Source organism: Spea bombifrons, chromosome 5 (genome assembly GCF_027358695.1).
Source record: "Spea bombifrons isolate aSpeBom1 chromosome 5, aSpeBom1.2.pri, whole genome shotgun sequence".
Classification (NCBI taxonomy): Eukaryota; Metazoa; Chordata; class Amphibia; order Anura; family Pelobatidae; genus Spea; species Spea bombifrons.
Genome location: NC_071091.1, coordinates 103,645,213 through 103,664,938, shown reverse-complemented (window position 1 = coordinate 103,664,938; position 19,726 = coordinate 103,645,213). Strand labels below are relative to the sequence as shown.

The 19,726-nt window shown below is 40.1% G+C and overlaps 1 protein-coding gene across 1 annotated transcript in view; it reads left to right on the top strand.

Annotated features, from left to right (window-relative positions):
• The window catches only part of ADCY8 (adenylate cyclase 8), a 106,248-nt gene that overhangs the window by 77,357 nt on the left and 9,165 nt on the right, over window positions 1–19,726 (top strand). Inside the window, exons 9-13 of the mRNA XM_053466388.1 lie at window positions 1,380–1,480; window positions 6,351–6,552; window positions 12,702–12,791; window positions 14,478–14,650; window positions 15,508–15,589. Of these exons, the coding sequence (XP_053322363.1) occupies window positions 1,380–1,480; window positions 6,351–6,552; window positions 12,702–12,791; window positions 14,478–14,650; window positions 15,508–15,589 (648 nt within the window). The remainder of the gene's footprint in view (window positions 1–1,379; window positions 1,481–6,350; window positions 6,553–12,701; window positions 12,792–14,477; window positions 14,651–15,507; window positions 15,590–19,726) is intronic.

The following is a 19,726-nucleotide window of genomic DNA, read 5'->3' as shown; positions in this document are numbered from 1 at the left end:
ACCACAATCCTCCTCCTCCTCCTCCTCTTTTTTTTTCTATAATAAGGAAAAAAATAAATTTCTAGAAAAAGAAATTATACCAAAACAGCCTGTATAAGAAATTACCATAGGAGGAGGGAACCGCTGCTGCTTGGCTAGTGGGCAGTGAAAAGAGGCATAGGAAACCTCATTTCTCCTCACTCTAAACCCAAAAGGTCTCTCCAATAGGAATACCCCGTTTTGCTATATCCTGCATTCCCCACTGAGACCCCCTTTATCTTCTATCACTAGCTAGAATTGATCTACGGTTTCTTCTGGAGTTTAATTCACTCGGTGCTCCACCGGTGTCTCCCATAGGCCGTATCTTCTGTTCCTCAAACTTCTCCGTAGTTTACAGCCACTATATCCAGTCCTATCGTTTACACCAGGGGTGCTCAAACTGCGGCCCTCCAGCTGCTGCAGGACTACATCTCCCATACTCCTCAGCCAGCCCCTTAGCTGAAGGAGCATTATGGGAGATGTAGTCCTGCAGCAGCTGGAGGGCCGCAGTTTGAGCACCCCTGGTTTACACCCTATCTCATTTATACTTTCCTCCATGCACTCACTTCACAAACGGACGAATCATTTTATGAGGGACAGGTGCCTTAGGGCTGTCTGACATAGTTGCCATAAAGCGGGCAGAATTTATGTAAGCGCCCTGCCTCCGCTAGCTGGTATAAAGTATATTCAGGGACGCAGCATCTGTCTTTAAGCATAAAACTGTTTTTTTAATAACTATATACAATAAAGAGACAGTCTCATCACATTTTGATGGATATTGGATTCCTCATGGGCTCCCGCTGAGTAGCAGCCAATCACGTGTATGCTAGTAAAACATCAGTCTTCAGATAGCTTACATGTGATTGGCTGCTACCACTTCCCATTGATTTCAATGGGCGCTCAGCTCCTATTGACTAGAAACTTTGTGTCAGAGTGTCGTGAGACTTCTGTTTTTTCTGTATGTGTATATTTGTTATGTTTCTGTTGACCACCCCATATTAAAATTGTACGGCTCTGCGGAATATGTTAGTGATTAATAATAATAATAATAATAATAATAATTAGGGGTGTTTTCTTTTCCTCTAAAGAAATTCCACGTTCCATCCAAAATGTTCCAGAAAGCATTACAAAAATCTTACGTATTATAAGGCGTGACAATAGAAATGTCGCTACCTAAAGACGTGTTTTAGATGTCCGTGGATTCGGATGATGGTACCCGGGGGGGGGGGAATTATGTCTAACACCTTCTATGTTTTCTCAGTTGGCGGGCGGCGAGCTTACCTGCCCCCCCCCCTGCATTTATCGCGCCTCTCTAGGTTACAATGGCTTCCGTTTATTGACACCGGCTCTTTTCGTTGCAGTATTCCCAAATGAGGGACGAAGTGTTCAAGTCGAACCTGGTGTGCGCGTTCATCGTCCTCGTTTTTATAACCGCAATCCAAAGTTTACTCCCGTCGTCAAGGTAAATACACCCCGAATAAATCTTTACTATCATACGTGTATTAAGCATGTTCTGTAAACAGAGTAACATAGAGTTAATTCATGTACCAAAATATATAATATATAATATTTATTACATTGTTTTGGGATGGCTGTTTTGTTCCCCAGAAGCACAACATGAAGGGTTCTAGACTAAATGGAAGTGATATGTTTTACTTTATTATGTGACGGTTGGGTTTTTTCCCCTTTAAAGCATATCATTGAGGGTTCTAGACTAAGTGGAAGTAATATTTTTTTTTACGTTATTGTATGAAAGCCTTTTTTTCTTTAAAGTATGTCACTAAGGGTTCTAGACTAAACGGAAATTATATTTAACATTATTACGCGACAGTTTTTTTTTCTTTAAAGCATATCATTGAGGGTTCTAGACTAAATGGAATTTGTTGTTTTTTACGTTATTGTGGGAAAGCCTTTCTTTTTTCCTTTAAAGCATATCATTGAGGGGTCTAGACTAAATGGAAGATAAAAAATATTACATATGTTTATGTTATATCTATATATAGATCTATATACATATATATCTATATATATATATATATATACATATATAGCAATTTGTTTAATAGAAATTTAGAAAGGACACCTATAAAATAATACACAATTTTATTGGGTTTCTTTTCTTCAAAAGCTTCTATAAAAAATTGATTGATAGCATTAACCATAGGGGCTTTATATCTCTGGTTACATAAAATGATTTAAAAACGCATGGTACAGGCATACGGCTCCTGAATCTAAGACGAGTCCAACGTCCGATTAAGGTCCGAATCTTTACATCAGGAAAGAAGGGCAGACTAGACGGGGAGAACGGGTCTGATCTGTCGGCAGATTATTTGCAAAGTTTCATGTTTAACTCTAAGTTGGAAATGTGATTGTGTTTTTGTAAATATACTGTTTTAAAGCATTCAGGAATATGCAACCAACCCCTCTAGGCCATATTATAGGTTTTTTCATTTTATTAGAAAGTATTCTAATTCTGGTAGTAATGAAAGACTCTTGACTGCCGAAAGCGTATTTCAATAGACACGGGTTTGGCAGGTATTCGGGTTAATTAACATTTTAGTTAATTAAGTTAATTTTAGTTAATTAGTCATTTTTTCTTTTGCATAATTGGTATTGAAATACAAAGTTTTTTTTAAACGTTTTATGACCCATTTTTATACACCCTAAGACTAAAAGAAACACTCTTAGTTCTTAAAGAGTAAAATCCCATATTTGATGTACTCCATGTAGCTTGATTTTCTCATTCTTGGTTAGGAAATCCCATCACATCACATAGTAAGAAAACCAACAAAGAACGGGCGTCCTCTACATAATCAAACAGATGCCATCTAGACAAGACCTGCTTAGATGAAATACATTTTTAAATGGGCGTTTAGGTTGATTTAGTTTGTCAACATCCTACCATCCTCATTTTGTCCACTACAGGGCAAAAGTCTCGCCATGATGTCATGAATATATAGGTCCTGTTAACAGCTCGTCTCTCCATCTTCGTCACATGGCGAACCCTTCTGTGCTTTCCACCCTATGAGCTTCATTTTGTCGTAAGTGTAGTTCATCTCCATCTGTTCTTGCGATGCCACAAACCCATCACTACCTCCCTTATATATATATATATATATATATCATATATAAATATATATATATATATATATATATATACCGGTGTATATATATATAGACGCCATCTTGTTACCCTTGGAGCATCCTGTCCTAATCCATTTTTTCTCATCCTTTTGTGTACCACCAAACCATTCCCTAAGCTTTGATGTCAAGATTTTAGCTCTTTAGCACCTTTAGATCCAGTGGCAAGCAGTACACATAGAGCACAAAATGTTTAAACTCATGCCAAATAGAATGTACTTTATTATTAGTATTCTCATTTATTGCACCATCCGATTCCACGGGGCTATAAGGGTTACAAAGAAACAAAAAACACAGAAGGTCTGAAGGTTCCACCTTGCTAGATCTTGGAATCTAAAGATTTTTTTGGGAGTTTAGGTTTTTTTCCTTGACAAATAAAGGGATATTGCTCCTTCGGCTGGTCATAGGAGGTGAGAGGATCTTCCCAACCAGCCCGTGATCTCCATTTGCCCACAAGATAGGGACAGTGGGGCAACTATCCAGGACAGCGAGACAGCGATGTTGGGTGGTCTCAACAAGTGCTTTCCTCTGGTTCTATCACAGAATATTCACAACATTATAATATAGGTTACTAATATATAGAACTGTTTTTGAAAGGTGAGTCTAGGAACCGATCAAGGATGCGTCCATCAGAAGCCCAACCCTTTGGAGGACACCAAGCCAATGTATAAATGTGTTTTTAGCCCTTGGGCACTCACTTTGTGAGCAACACCATAAACAGGCTGAGACAAATGGAAAGGGAGACCAACCTCTCTCAGTCCGCATAGAACAGAGAGTTGGAAGCGTGTTGGTAGAACAGTTTGCCGAGGTATGAAATGTTTCATCCGCAGCTGAGAGTTCGGCGCCGTGACATGTAAATGAGCCCACACAGTGAGTCACTCGCTGAAATCCAGCCTGTTTTAACATAGGGCTTCTAATCTTATGCCTGCTGTTTAAATACAGCTTTGGAAAACAGAGCATGGGAGGAAGCGTGAGTCAGTCGACTTAGCGTGAGCTCTTCCAAACCGGCCGGCTTCCTTCGGTGTGTAACCGGCTGGCTAACTTACGCTTGCCAGACAGTTACAAGTTACTTGGATTTGAGTCATTATAATGGAACTCTAATAAGAAAAATATGTTTGATGATGGAAACAAACCTACTTATTGAGTCATTTTCTTTATGACAATGGGCTTCCTGATAACACCTTGAAGTTTTAGATACAGAAACGTTTTGTTTTTTTGTAACGTTGACTATCAAAGCTAAATGTAACACCCGGATTCTGGACCCGATCGAAGCAAGATTCAAATCAAAAATTCAAATGACTAGAATCAGTAACTTGAACCATTAAAATAATGATGAAAATGGTGGATTATGAGAAAATGTTAAATATTGTGTTTAAATCATGGGAAAAAAATGACTACTATAGAACTATGTTCTAGCTTCGCACTTGGCTGGACATACAGAGGGTTGTGCATCGCTATGGTGAAGGGCACTGCTCCCAGGAGCTTACAATCTAGTCGGTGGTTGAAGGGAGGTGAGACAATAGGCGAGGAGCTGCTTGGATAGGGATGGGTTGGTTGAGCCAGGATGATCTGTTGAGGTTGTTGGTCGTTCAGATGGCTTAGATGAGGATGATGGCTGAGAGTGTCTCCTGCATCAAATCCATCGCCTCTATGGGAAAAGGGAGAAAAGACGCGCCTAAAGGTTTATGGCATGAGAATCATCTGTGAACGCTTAACTATCATCACGCAAAGCTTGACTCCTCTAGACTACCAACGTCCACAACCTGAAATGAAACGAAGCTGTGGTATACTGCCATTGTTTGAGAACAGAATGATACGTTATTTCTGTAAAACTTGTCTTGAAAACCAGAAACGTAAGAATGAGTAATCTGGGAGTTTTCTTCGTGCTCGCATGTCATTCTTTGTGCTTTAGTTTGCATCGTCCTCCTGGAATCTTTAATTAAAGGGCGATCCCTTTTATTGGCTCATCATTGAAAAAGAAGTCAGAAAGTCAGAGGTCTCTTCTCTTCTTCAGATGGAATATCTCTTCTAACGGGGAGCCTTGAGGTCCTGAAAGCTTATAAAAACATAGAGGCAGTCGTCTTAGATTCAGGAGCCATACCCCTATCCCATGCATGTTTAAATTCCGTCACTGTATTACCCTCTACCACTGCTGGGAGGTTGTTCCATGTATCTATCACCCCCCTTATGCATACCTAGGAACTTCTCAGGGTCAATTACCCAGAACTCTCCCTCTTCTAAAGATCCTTCATTAAACTTAGAGAGTTCCCAGTTGTGCTTCTGTGACGCTACATCTTTTTTCTATGTTGGCCCAATACAAGCTATCACCTTTGACCAAAGACTCCATCTTCCCTTGGACTGATATGCCAGTATCTATTTTCCTCATCCTTCTGCCTCATAGATATATGACGTTGGGGGTCACACGCCAACTATAGCCACACGAATAAAATCTTCAAAAATCAATCAACATTTTTAAAAATCAAAATGAATAAGGGGAGTATTTTTACACGGGGCTTGGGGTTCAAATGAATAAATGGGACATTACTTCGAAATTATTAAATTCGAAATTATTGGCAAATTTGTCCTCATGGGAGACTTTTATTACGTTTTGATTTGAAATAAAAGAGCAAAAAGTGAAAAAAGATAGATAGATAGATAGATAGATAGATAGATAGATAGATAGATGGATAGATAGACATATTGTGCAATCTGGTATCTTATATAAATATAATTATTATCATTAATTAATATAATATTATTATTAGTGCATGATATGAGCGTGTTATATTATCATACGGGCTTTTCATTCTGCTCAGATCCACCGCTATGAGGTTAACAGGCACCAGATGTGTTGTTTTTTTTACGCTGAATGAGTTGAGACGCCGAGAACCTCTTGAACCTCGACGCACTTATCCAAATTGCACTTCTGTGTCTCTTGCAATTTATGGAGTATAAACGGAAAATTGTTCAAGGAACGATTCCATGACACAACGCCAAACACAACGACCGTAAAGAATGAGATTCAAAGAAGCGTTTTAAAATAAGCTTCCATTGTGAAAAATAATACATTTTAACCATTGCTTTTTGATAGGTGTGGAGTCTTTTTTTTGGATAGAAAGTTAATTTGTTTTTTTTTGTTTTTTTTTTTATATATATTCTGCAAATGTAATTCTTTGTTCTTTGTTTTACAGGATGATACCCATGGTGATTCAGTTTTCTATTCTGATCATGCTGCATTCTGCTCTTGTATTGATAACGACGGCGGAGGATTATAAATGTTTACCCCTCGTGCTCCGGAAAACCTGCTGTTGGATTAACGAGACCTATTTTGCCAGGAATGTCATCATTTTTGCCTCCATTATGATTAATTTCCTGGGAGCTGTAATCAATATAGTAAGTTATTATTACATGTTTAGGATTGTTGTGTGGAATAGGAACATTTCAGAAGTTTCAGATCCCTTTGGTCTACTGAGTGGGACTTGGTGTCTCTCAGGGCTGGGTTTCCCATTAGGTTTGGTAACGTTCTAGAGTAGAACTTTTGCGGTAGAAGAGAAGGTTTCAGACCGAGATCCATCTGTTTGGTTAAGAACCTTACATTCCCCATCTATATACCGGAGAACTTCACGGGAATGGCTGTATTGGGAGTGGAATGGGACAGTAAGTAAGTATGGCGAAATATAGCTTCTTGCCCAAGAGGGTAAGAAGGGTGATCCAGAGACTCAGGGAAGAAGTGCTTCCAAACAACAGACAGTTTCCAGGTATATGACCATCTTTGTGTTCCAAACTCTATATAAGTAAAGTAGAAATTTATAGGGTTAGAAACATAGAACTTGTCCTGCAGAGAAGACCCCTTGGGTCCATCTAGTCTGTCTGTTATTCCTCCAGTAAAGACCTTAATCAGTCCTTGGGCTTTGTCATATATCTAGGATAGTGATATGCCTATTCCATGCATGTTTAAATTACCTCGCTGTGTTAACTTCTACCAATTCTGCTGGGTGGCTGTTCTACTTACCTACCATATTTTCAGTAAAATAAAGCTTCTTTACATAACATCTGTGAGGAGGCACCAAGAGGAGTCTTCTGGGGGTATGCTCCTAATGCCACGTCCACTAACAGAAACAGAAGCAGATCCTGAAGAGGCTGGAAGTCTCCAAATATTTATAATAAAGAAACAAAAGTGCAAAAAAGGGTGAATATTTATTAAAAGGGGTAAATAATATTGTGTAGGCACATATGCTTCAGTTGTTAGTCACCAGGGTGCCGTGCGCCTGCCTCAGCCCAACCCTGCACCTAGCATTTTAAACTTAAACTTGGATCAGCGAACACAACGTACCATTGGACTTCTGTCTTATTTCCCTTGGCTGTCTCTACGGAAAGCAGACAGCATTAGAATTGAAACTTTTGGCGCATGCTCAGTAGCGTTGCCGTTGAAGTCACCGAAGCAGCAGCCAATCGCGTGTATCATAGCGAAACATGTGTTCAGACAGCATGCGTGTAATTAGTCGGCTGCTTGAAACATTAACTGGAACGGAAGCTGTACTGAGCATGTGCAAGAAGCATATTGCTGTACGCTTCCTGCTTGTTAGTACAGGAAGCTGTGGGAGGAGCTTAATGAGACAGAAGGCATTGAATGGATGAGATTTATACATGCCAAGAGGCTGTGCAGACATAATATACGGTGCTCATTTAACCCTCTTTTTGGGTAAATATAGGGTATTTGTACATTAGCTCCAAATACACTGCTTTAAAGCCCATTTTATTTTATTTTTTCATTTAGTTTTATATATTTGTAGTTCTTTGTTTTATTAATTTGTTAAATAAAATTATATTTGATTTTTTTCAAACACACAAAAAAAAACTACCCAAAAAAAGCCTGTGTTTAGTAACTATATAAAAAAAACCAAAAACGTTGAACTGTGCGGCTCAGTTCTGTTCGCTAGACTGTCAGGGGAATTTAGAAGATTTTCTACACGGCTCTGCCAATTCACTTCAATTTTCTAGTGATTAAACTTTGCCACGGCAGCGACTGAGCTGATCATTCTAACCAAGCTGATTTATTTGGACGGATGTTAATATCGCCACATATGTCGCACACAAAGTCAGTGCGCTGCGCGTTATTTACAAGAACGGATGTACAAATTTCTTTAACCCCTTAAGGACAATGGGCGGTCCCTAAACCCATTGAAAACAATGCATTTTGAGCCCGTACATGTACAGGCTTTGTCATTAAGGGGTTAATGAAAATTAGCTGGGAATCTCGATTTAGAAAATATGCCCGTATTAATATAATAGATGAAACAGAACCCAATGCTAATTTTTATTAACTGCGTAATAGGAGTCATAATCTACAGCATATTCTGGCTAGGGTGGCAGATCTGGGGGGTGGTAGCCCTGGCATAGATGGTGGTGAATAAAGTTGGAACGGCCTTTCCTCGTACTGCGGAACGTCTAGAACCCTTCCTAGAAATAATATTTTTTTTCCCGGGAACATCTAATTGTCACGTGACATAAAAGCATCCCCCCTGATTGTTGCCATAGAAACTGAAAATGCTTCTGTTTTGTTTTAAAACCTTCAGATCTGATACAGTTTCTTTGCTCAATATACTACGGAGCGCAATTAATATTTTTCATTACATTCAAATTTTTAGGCAAAAGAAAAACAAGGAAAAGCGAAATCCTTTTCATGCCACCAGTTTTGTGTTCCGCTAAATCAAAGTCGGGAGACCTTTTCTAAGCAAGCTCTGGATTTTTGTTTTTAATCATAAAACAGCCAAATTATGTTGGCTGCTGTCTCTAAAACAAATAAAAAAGAGTTTCAGCTGGGTAATAAATCTTAGCAGCTGCCTTTAGATGTAATGAGCTCGGCTTCCATGCATGAACGTAATCTATGCAGATGAATTCTAAAAAAGAGGCCAGAAACCTGTGTAATCTAGAACAGAGCCGCTAGCGGAACATCGTAGAAAAAAAAAATCTAAAAATAGGCATTATTGAAGACTTGTGCACCCAAACTTTGTTGGGAAAGGAAAAGAGTAACTGTGTTTATATTTAATTGCTGTGTAATTTGTTGGTGCTTAATAAATAATAATAATAATAGTAATAGTAATAAAAATAATAATGGTAATAATAATAAATAATAATAATAAATAAATAAAATAATAATAATAATAATAAATATCACTTTTCTTTTGTAGATTCTTTTTTTATATTAACTCTACATTGATGCTCGTAGCAGTCAGAAACAGGAATCCTATATGGACGCATGTGCTGGCAGAGGTGAAAATACCCTGGTTATACCCCTACCAGTTCAAGTGCCCCCCCTGGTGGCCAATTAGTTTTCTTATGTGCATCCCAAGGAACATCTGTTGCGGGTATGATGGAAATAAGTTTCTCAATAAAAACATTTATTCTTCTAAATACTACATTTATAACTATTCAAATGGAAGAATCCACACAAAAAGTCTCAAAAGTAAAGCCCTGTCCATTATACCCCCCCATGCAAAGGTGTTCCATTTTTGACCATTTTGAATATCCCCCCAAAAATGTCCCATTCTCCATCCTATTCTTACGTGCACGGGGGGGGGGGGATGCCATGTTGACATGGCAGGGGGGTTGCCCTACAGTTGGGGATTCTTAGGGAACCTGCACTTTTCTTGATTGCCCTACTTTCTGGCTACGCGGATGCCCCTTGCACGTCAGTGGGCAGTCGCTCCCGCCATCACGAGTTCCCTGTAGTGACCTGGGGTAGCATCGCGAAAACCTGGAGTCATTTTAAGATGACCCAACATCACAGAACTACAGGATATGTTTAGCGCCATATTTATCTCTCGGTGTAACCCAGAGCAGCTCTACCGCCGCCCCATCACATCTCGGCCCTTAAAGCTGAGCGACGGGTGGAAGTGGGCTATGGGGAATGAACCGATGCGGCATGGTCCTCCATAGTGTTAACCGGCCCATTGGACAGTGACGCTACAGGGAGCCAAATTACCCAAAATGGCGATTGGCTCCCTGTTATGCGGCAGAGGGGCTCTGGGGTGGGGGGGTCTTATACAAGCAGATCAGGTCATTAATAAACATTCTATTAAACGTGTCTATTCGATCCCATTAAACTGAGACTACAGTAAGCCTCCTCAGAGTCAGGCTATAGGTGACACGGTTTGTAAATATGATTTTTGGTTTGATCTTCGGGGTGGGTAGCGCCATGTTTAGTGCTTTCTGATAAGGTGATGTTCTTCTCTGTAGGGGTTAATAAAGAGACCCAGGGTCAGATGATTCATCCTCTGCGATATTATCCATCAGAAAGGTCTTCCCATCATTTTCAACGCAATCGATTATCACATATTATTATTATTATTTTTATTTTTTTATTCTGAAATTTTGCCTGGATAATAATGTGTTAAAGCCCCGCATAATGTGAAATATATGCGAGAGACGTATCGAATGCCTCTGGAAATCTGAAAGCCATTGCTAAAGGTATTCTGCGAAAAATGTCAGCTATCAATGTAAAAAAAAATGCCTACAATTCAAACACTTAGGTAAATGCATATTAAAAGTCATTTTAATACGATTTACGATCCTTGGAAGCCTCTTTTTCCTACATTTTAGTCTGTAATTATCACCCAAAACCACGAAGGTCTCGTTTAAGTAACATTTCCCCGATGCATTTTTCTTTAGAGATATTTGTAATAAATTCCCACGCAGAAACAAAACAGAATCGCAGATTCTTCGGAAATTGTTAAAAATGTTTAACGGAATTATTCTACAATTAGCCTTTTTATTTGCTTGACTTTTTTGACTTTTCCCGTACAAAGAACAGATGTGGTCGTTTTCTGTTTCCCGTCCGTTTAGGAACTTTCTGTAACCTTACTTTGTGAATTACGGCGAATATTGGCCAACCAATATCTGTATTGATCTGAAAAGCAGAAAGTACTTAGTCCAGCACTAAAGAAAATAAAAAATACTATCGCCGTAATATTTCATTTATACGGCACTATAAACACCTCCGTGCCATCAATCCTCCGCGCCGCCATCGCAATTTCATTTTCCGATACTAACAATAAAATATTAGCGAGCGCAGATCGCGCAGGACAGAGGGGGCCGGAGGGTGGAAAGTCTATACAATAAAATGGCAGTTTGTATGTTAACCCCGAGCTAAACCTTCCGTTAAAAGCGTCCTCTCCGGCCACCAGCCGAACAGGGAGATCTGTACAGCGCTGCGGAATACGAAGGCGCTATATCAATCAATAAATAATAATAGAAGGGTCTAATGGGAGTGTCGACGCCTGCAAATGGCCACACCCATTACCCCACCCACTGCCTGCCCACTACTCCGCCCAGTGGGTAGCCAACACTTTTTTTCCCCTGTAAATGTTTCTGTGGGTGGAAAGTGATATTTTTGGGGGAAATATTCGTTAAAGTTTTTTTCGCCCACCCCTATTGGACATTCTCTGTATTATGCGGGCGAGTCTGACTCGGCAATCCGGGTCCCAGTGACTGGGAGAGCCCACCTATATCTGGTGTGCCCCCTTCTAATTAACCCTATGAGAACAGGAAAATATTACATTTTTTAAAATATTTATTATATTGATCATTATACAGGAAGTATGAATATTATACAGCAGGGCTTCGGAACTGTATTCGATAAGTGGTAGATTAATGGAACAGCCTCCCAGCAGATGTGGTAGAGGTTCATAAAGTGAGTGAATTTAAATATGCATGGGATAGGCACACGGCTCCTGAATCTAAGACGAAACGGCTGATGAAGGATTGGGTCTTTACATCAAGAAAAACCGATAGGCTAGATGGGGAGAATGGGTCTTATTTACCATCAAATTCTATGTTTCTATTAAAAAAAAACTGTCTGTGATCACTACTATTTGAGTGCCTGGCTCTGATTTACTATTGGACGAACTAGAAGAGGCAGCGGGAAGCATATGGGGAAGGGTTAAGCGATAGCCTCATCCTGTCCCATCTGTGCTTCTCTCCCGTATACTCTTATAACCCTCAAAATATATATATATATATAGACTGTGTATATATATATATGTGTGTGTGTGTGTATATATATATAGACTGTGTATATATGTGTGTGTGTGTGTGTGTGTATATATATATATATATACACCTATAATGTAAATTTGCTCTGTTTATTCTTAGTTTTTAGATTAGAAATGATATTCACGGGATTATTTTAAGAATTTTGCCAGCAGCTATGTGCTCATCGTAGGGAGAGCTGCCAAATATCTGAGTACCCATGGAAACATTGTTTCAGAAACGGAGAAATATCCGAGAATATTTAGAATTTTAACAGGCAGGAGCATATTCATAAAATAATTGAAATGAAAATCATCATCAGAAAACAGCAGAGAGGAGACGGGAGGGGATCAGAAGTGCCGGCCCTGCGTGGATCCATCTGGTTTTGTTTGGTTTTTTTTTTCGTTTTCTCGTTTTCAGTCCGTATTTCGATCAAATAGTTGGAATAATATTTGTATTGTTTACCCTGGAAATGAATGTAACGAGACGCATCTTCCCTTTCGCTCTTTCAGCTTTGGTGTGACTTTGACAAATCCATTACCTCCAAAAATCAGACCTATAACGCGTCGACATCCATCACCGACATCTGCTTTTATCCGGAGGTAATAAATATTTTCCTGTTCACGCCCTTGTGTGAAGGTCATCCCTTACCATGTATACGCCATACATCTTTTACTGATAGCCAAATCACAGCGACATAGTATAAAGTCGAATGATACGTCGCAGCTGCTGACAGATTATCTTTATTTTTGTTTATAATTTTGTTATTTGTTTTATCTCTCTTTATATTTCTCTCCCCGGCAGTAGTCCAGGGGGGATAAGCGTGTGTCGCAGTGTTAGGATTTTTACAGATGTGATTTTTTTATTCTTTCTCTCCTTCAGTATATGACAAAGATGTGACACGTAACACACACACATTATCTGCTTATAGACGCCGCGGTGTTAGGACTAATAACACGTTACGGCTGCAGAGTGCGCCGGTGCATAAGAAAAGAATGGGCAGCTATGCGGAAAATTAGCTTGTTTAAAGCACTCTAAAGGTGCTATTACAATACTGCCAAATACGCACCAGACTCCTCCGCCATCGCTCCTTTTATTCTAAAGCTTCTTGGAATGACGGAGCCCTAATTCACCCTTTCAGTTCTAGAATGCGCGTTTAGAACGCTATGTCCCAAAGGGTATAATATATATATACATATAACCCCACTATTAACCTGGTGCTTTAGGAGAGCCAAGGTTAATCCAAGGTTAATATGTATATTAATATAAAATACGTTTACCGGTTTCTAAATATATTTCCATGACCCACTGGTTGTAGGAGACGGCTGCTTCGGCAATACGGCAGCTGTAAGGGAAGGAGAAGACAATCAGATGAATCGCAAGCCCTACGTCTCCAGAAAAATGTTTGCATGACATAAATGACACAAGCGGGAGATTCATTTGGATCCAAATTATTTTAAGGGTTAAACGACACAAACTAAGATTTTAATGCATGACCAGTTAGGATTTCATTTTTTAAGGGAAAATATTGCCTGGTGATTTCTACTGGGCTTATACCACATGAGGTCCTCAACCATGCAGATATGCCCCTCGTCACGTGATGCAGCTCTCCCGAGTGTTCCCTTAGCTTGTCTAGGAGGTTTATTTGGTAAATCCCAGGTGACAGAGAGTTGTAACATATTCACTGAAGAGAGAGCCGCCGGGAGAGTCTGCAGGAGAGCTGTGGTTTCAAACTGCCTAATTCAGTATTCATTCTCAAGGACCAACACTGGCAGGTTTCTCTGGTGAGAGCTGGCCCTGGATAATGGATAATTCAAAGGGTGAAGAAATCTCACTGATTAGACTATACATTATACAGGGTCAGCCAAGCTCTTCCTTCAAGGAGCCGAAACACAACTTTGGCCAACTCTCCCTTTTGAGAATAAACCCCATTGCCCGTGGTATCGCTAGTATGATGAAAATCTAACATTTATACCCCAAAAGGAAACTCTATTTTCCAGCCAGGTTTATTAAAGCTGCTGGGTTTGGCCAAAAACCAAGATAATTATCCAACCAGCCAAGATGGAACCCCCCCCCCAAAAAAAAAATTAGGTTTTTTTATTCGGCAGGACCCTCTTACATCTTGAAGGTCCTCCATGTTGAGTTCATGTCCATGTTCCATCCCACCACCTCCATGGTGTAGCGGCTGAGCTCTGGATTTAGTGAATAAGCCCCCATGTCTTTGGGTGTATTTTCCGCTTACCCTGACAGGGATAATTAATCATTGCCGATGTCTGTTTTTTCTCCAGTACTTTGTCTTCACCGGTGTCCTTGCTATGGTGACCTGCGCTGTCTTTCTACGCCTCAATTCTGTCTTGAAGCTTGCGGTCCTACTTATTATGATAGCAATATATGCGCTGCTAACAGAAACCATTTACACGTCCCTCTTCCTGCGATACGACAGCTTACACCATAACGGGAAGTAAGTTTCCTTTTTTTAATTATTTTACCCAGAAACCTAAATCAATATTTTTTGCATAAATGTATGCCTAGAGTGCATTAAATAATGGCGTGGTGGAGGATGGCAACAAGTCAAAGTTTTAATTGGAAGTTTGCCAATTGTCCTAAACCTATGGTATGGAAACCTCACAGGATAGGAGGAGCCTAAATTTGCATAATTATTCCTCCCATGTCCTGCTCCATTTAGACAAAACTTTCATTAAGAACATTAGGGAAATAAGCCTTTTTTTATCATTAAAAATATTTAGTATTTTCTCTAAAGCTTAAATCCCTTTTCAGAAACTGTTTTGCCGCTGCTATGGCAATAACCAACCAGTACCTGCTTTTTTTTTTTATGTGTGTTGCACAAGCAAGCTTCCCGAGAAAAAATTCTGAATTATTCGAGAAAAAACTGATTACAAAATTATTGATGGCCTGGGTTTAACCATTAACCCTTAAATAGAGGGTTAAATTCTGCAGATTAGGCAAAACAGCTCCTTTAAAGGATGTCCGTCACTAACAATACATATATTAATACATAAATATTACACCTTTACCTTACTTTATGAAGTATCCTAAAGATATGCCGTTTCCATGATGCAGACTCCTGAAGTTTATCTTCTTGACTTGGATGCCACCTCCGAGGCACTAAGCCGATTGCATTTATTTATGATAGTTCCCCTTTAAATGATCTTTCCCCTATTGTCATGACAGCAGAAACACATTCCATAGATTCCATAGATTCCATAGATACCTTGGGAAGGTTTTCACGTGGAAAGGCTTTGGCTACAATCTCCGAAGAACAATAAACTTTGACTATCACTGCTTTATCTTTTTCAGCACAGACTTCCTGGGAACCAAGGAAGCCTCCCTGCTTTTAATGGCCATGTTCCTGTTGGCAGTATTTTATCACGGGCAGCAGGTAAGGCAAGCAGGGCCTTCACGCATCTCTCTCGCACGTTCCGGTATCCCGTTTCTCATAAAAAAAATATGTCAGGTGCAATTTGGCTGAAATAACCGTCCCATTATCTGCTCCAACATTCGTCATAAATGGACAGCTGACTGCAAGATACATAACAGAATCAGAGGCCGTGCTCATAGACTCTAAATAACAATGTCAGTCAATGGCTTCATGATCCGCCATGTACTGCTGGGAAAGGTTACAAGATGTTTTCTGCTCCATGTTCCTATAGCCGAGAACTTTCAAGGTTTGACCCTGAGCCTCAGCTTCTCAGGGTGGTTAGCTTCTCGATTAGGGTTATGGGCAGATCCTCAGGTTTGCACAGCCTGGGGCTGAGTCCATCATATTCTACTCTGAATTAATGATATCTCAACAGTCTTTATCTCCGGACAAGCCATGGATTTTACAAGGACCGTTATGAGAAACCATTTGGACGCCACCATTAAGTAGTGGGCTGTTTGTAATGGGCTATTAAGGAATTAATGCTTGGAAAGTCTCAGTGTCCGCTCGTATATAGTGAGAGGCGTTAATAGCAGAAGGAGAGAGGAGGTTCTGACACTTCACAGATCTCCAGTCACACCTCACCTAGAGTAGTGGGTTCAGTTTTGGAGACCCCCATAGGAGGGCGACCAAAATGGCAAATGGTTTGCAGGACAAGAATTATAATGAAAGACTAAGAGATCTCAAAATGTACGGCTTGGGGAGAGAGGAGATGTGATAGAAACATTTAAAGGGATTTAACAAAGAGGGGGGACGTTTATTTCAAAAGAGGAGAAATGTTAGAACAAGAGGCCATAATCTAAAACCGGAGGGTCAGAGGCGTAGCTGTAGTGTAAGGAATGTGTACTTTACTGAGAGGGGTGATAAAAAAGTGGAAAAAGTGAAAAAATATTAATACAGAGAGGGAATATACATTGGATAGGATTGGATCTTCAATCTAAGAAGAGACCAAGCACTGATCAAGGTTTGAGTCTTTACAGCAGGAAAAACGGGCAGACTGGACATTGAGAACGGAGTCTTATTTGCCGTGGAATTCTGTGTTTCTACGTAGAACGTTCCGAGGTGTGCTAATTCATACAGATCTCACTTCCCTCAGGTCTGCAGTACGTGTTTCCCACGTTGATTCCCAATAAGCTCGAACATCATTTGGGATTTATGTGTAAAGAACTTCTTGGCAACTGGTGGAATGCCCCTGTTCCTTACTCCAGTTTTGCTCCAGACTCACTATTTATACATAATCCTCAGTGTATTTCATTACATTACATCTTTTCCAGTGTGTCACATAGGAGATCAATACATTACTGCAAAATTTGGCATCAAAAATATATATTTCTACTCCATTCCATAAAGAACCCCATTAAATCCATCCATCCATCCATCTATCTATCCATCCATCTATCTATCCATCCATCCATCCATCCATCCATCCATCCATCCATCCATCCATCCATCTATCTATCTATCTATCCATCCATCCATCCATCTATCTATCTATCTATCCATCCATCCATCCATCCATCTATCTATCCATCCATCCATCTATCCATCCATCCATCCATCTATCTATCCATCCATCCATCTATCTATCCATCCATCCATGAACCGTCATAGTGACAATAACCATAAAATAGTTTGAGGATTCCAGAAGGAATCGATAGTCTTATTCCCGATGGTTTGTTAGAAGGTCATGCTGAGGTCCATGGCTGGGTGGCTTAGTGTTGACCTCTCTTCTTGCCCATCTAATAACATTGTAATAACATCTTGTGAGGAGACCCTCAGTCTCAGGAGTCATCTGAAAAAGAAGGGGTTCCAAACATCTAAGCACTCGTTCCACTGGTATATATACTAATATATCGCGCAGGTGAACAGCTTGCTGAATGTTGTTTGACTTGCTGCTGCAGGGCTGCGGCCCTTGCATTACCCTGGGCGGACTGCCATAATATTGTCGGGCGTCAGCGCGCACAGATACATTATTCCATTTTTTCACATCGTTGTTTTGAAACAGAAGACGTGTTATTATGTTACACGGGAGAAATTAGCATTAGAATGATGAACACGGAGAAATTACAGGCTTTCAATTGCCTCAAAAAAATAATTGGGTGTCTTTATTCTGTCTGGGAGAGAAATTATTGGGTTTCATATGAATATGAGATGCTTTTTAGGATATATTTCTGAATACATTTTCATTTTGGTAATACAAATACACGTGAACGCGCTTGGAATGTTTAACTCATTGTGTGCTGCTGATCTATTCAATGTTTGGCTTCCTATGTACCGGTATATGTGTAGGAATGATATGCCCCGAATTCCTCTAGAGAGAACCAGCAGCATCCCTACCAGACGCGTGTGTGCAAATTATCACAGAGATCAATAGTCACAAATTGGTTTTTTTTTAGGGGGGGGGGTACATTTGTCAACTCTTGTTTATTTTTTATAAAAAATGTTCTTTTTGGCATTTAAAAGGGGAAATCCCACAGTAAAAATATTTTTCTCCTGTATACAGTAAAAAAACCCAGCGCTGTATACAGTAATATAACCCCCAGCGCTGTATACAGTAATATAACCCCCAGCGCTGTATACAGTAATAACCCCCAGCGCTGTATACAGTAATATAACCCCCAGCGCTGTATACAGTAATAACCCCCAGCACTGTATACAGTAATATAACCCCCAGCGCTGTATACAGTAATATAACCCCCAGCACTGTATGCAGTAATATAACCCCCCAGTGCTGTATACAGTAATATAACCCCCCAGCACTGTATACAGTAATATAACCCAACGCTGTATACAGTAATATAACCCAACCCCCCAGCGCTGTATACAGTAATATAACCCCCCCAACGCTGTATACAGTAATAACCCCCAAGCAATGTATACAGTAATATAACCCCCCAGCGCTGTATACAGTAATATAAACCCCCCAGCGCTGTATACAGTAATATAACTCCCCGACGCTGTATACAGTAATATAACCCCAAGCAATGTATACAGTAATATAACCCGCAGCGCTGTATACAGTAATATAACCCCCCAGCGCTGTATATAGTAATATAACCCCCCCAGCACTGTATACAGTAATATAACCCCCCAGCGCTGTATACAGTAATATAACCCCCAGCACTGTATACAGTAATATAACCCCAGCGCTGTATACAGTAATATAACCCCCGGCGCTGTATACAGTAATATAACCCCCAGCGCTGTATACAGTAATAACCCCCAAGCAATGTATACAGTAATATCGGTCATTGTTAACAAAAACCTGTTTTTATCTAATTTTGTTCCAATAAACTCCCTTTATCTCCAGACCTGGAGGCCATCGCTGTCAGTCATGTGATAACTTGGGTGACTTTCCCGGCTCAAACACCACACTGCGCTTATGCTTTATGGCGATGCTAATGAAGTCCGTTCCTTCATAGACTTTCATTAGTCAGAGTGTCCGACTTGGTGATTAAGACTGAGCTATTCTATTGTTCCCAACAGGCAGTATGATAAGGAGTTGGGGGGGTAGTAGAACTGGAACTGTTTAAAAAAAAGTAAACAGCAGAATATGTTTGGAAATCTGTGTCTAACCTGCTGCTAGTAAATGTTTGTTGGCCGTGTACCGATATGTTTATCATACGCTATTACAGTCACTTGGGGTTCATAGAGCACAAAAAATCAAATATTGGGACTGAAAGAGTTGCGACCCCCAATATAAATGGATGATATATTTGTTTATTTCCTGCGGATTTCTGTTTTTTGTTGTTTCTTATTATTATTGTTTTCTTGCGTTTCTCTGGCTCCCTTTCTTGCTGTTCTTCGGGTGCGTTGATTCGAAGCGCTTGCCTCGCCGGCTGCAGCTGTTAAAATGGTTTTAGTGCCAGGCATCCCGAGTTTAGCGCGCCACGGGAAAAGACTCCAGCGTTTCACCGGGCCGGGCGCTCGTAGACAGATTTTGTCAGCGGGCCTGCTTCTCTGTATCAGGATACCAAGTCGTGCGTTGTAAAGCGACTGCGCGCCCCATACACACCCCTTAAAGGGAGTCTTGTATATAACCACAGTAACGTTTCACCCTTCTGCGATGAAAGGGTTAAATGCCGCTATCCGTCAGTA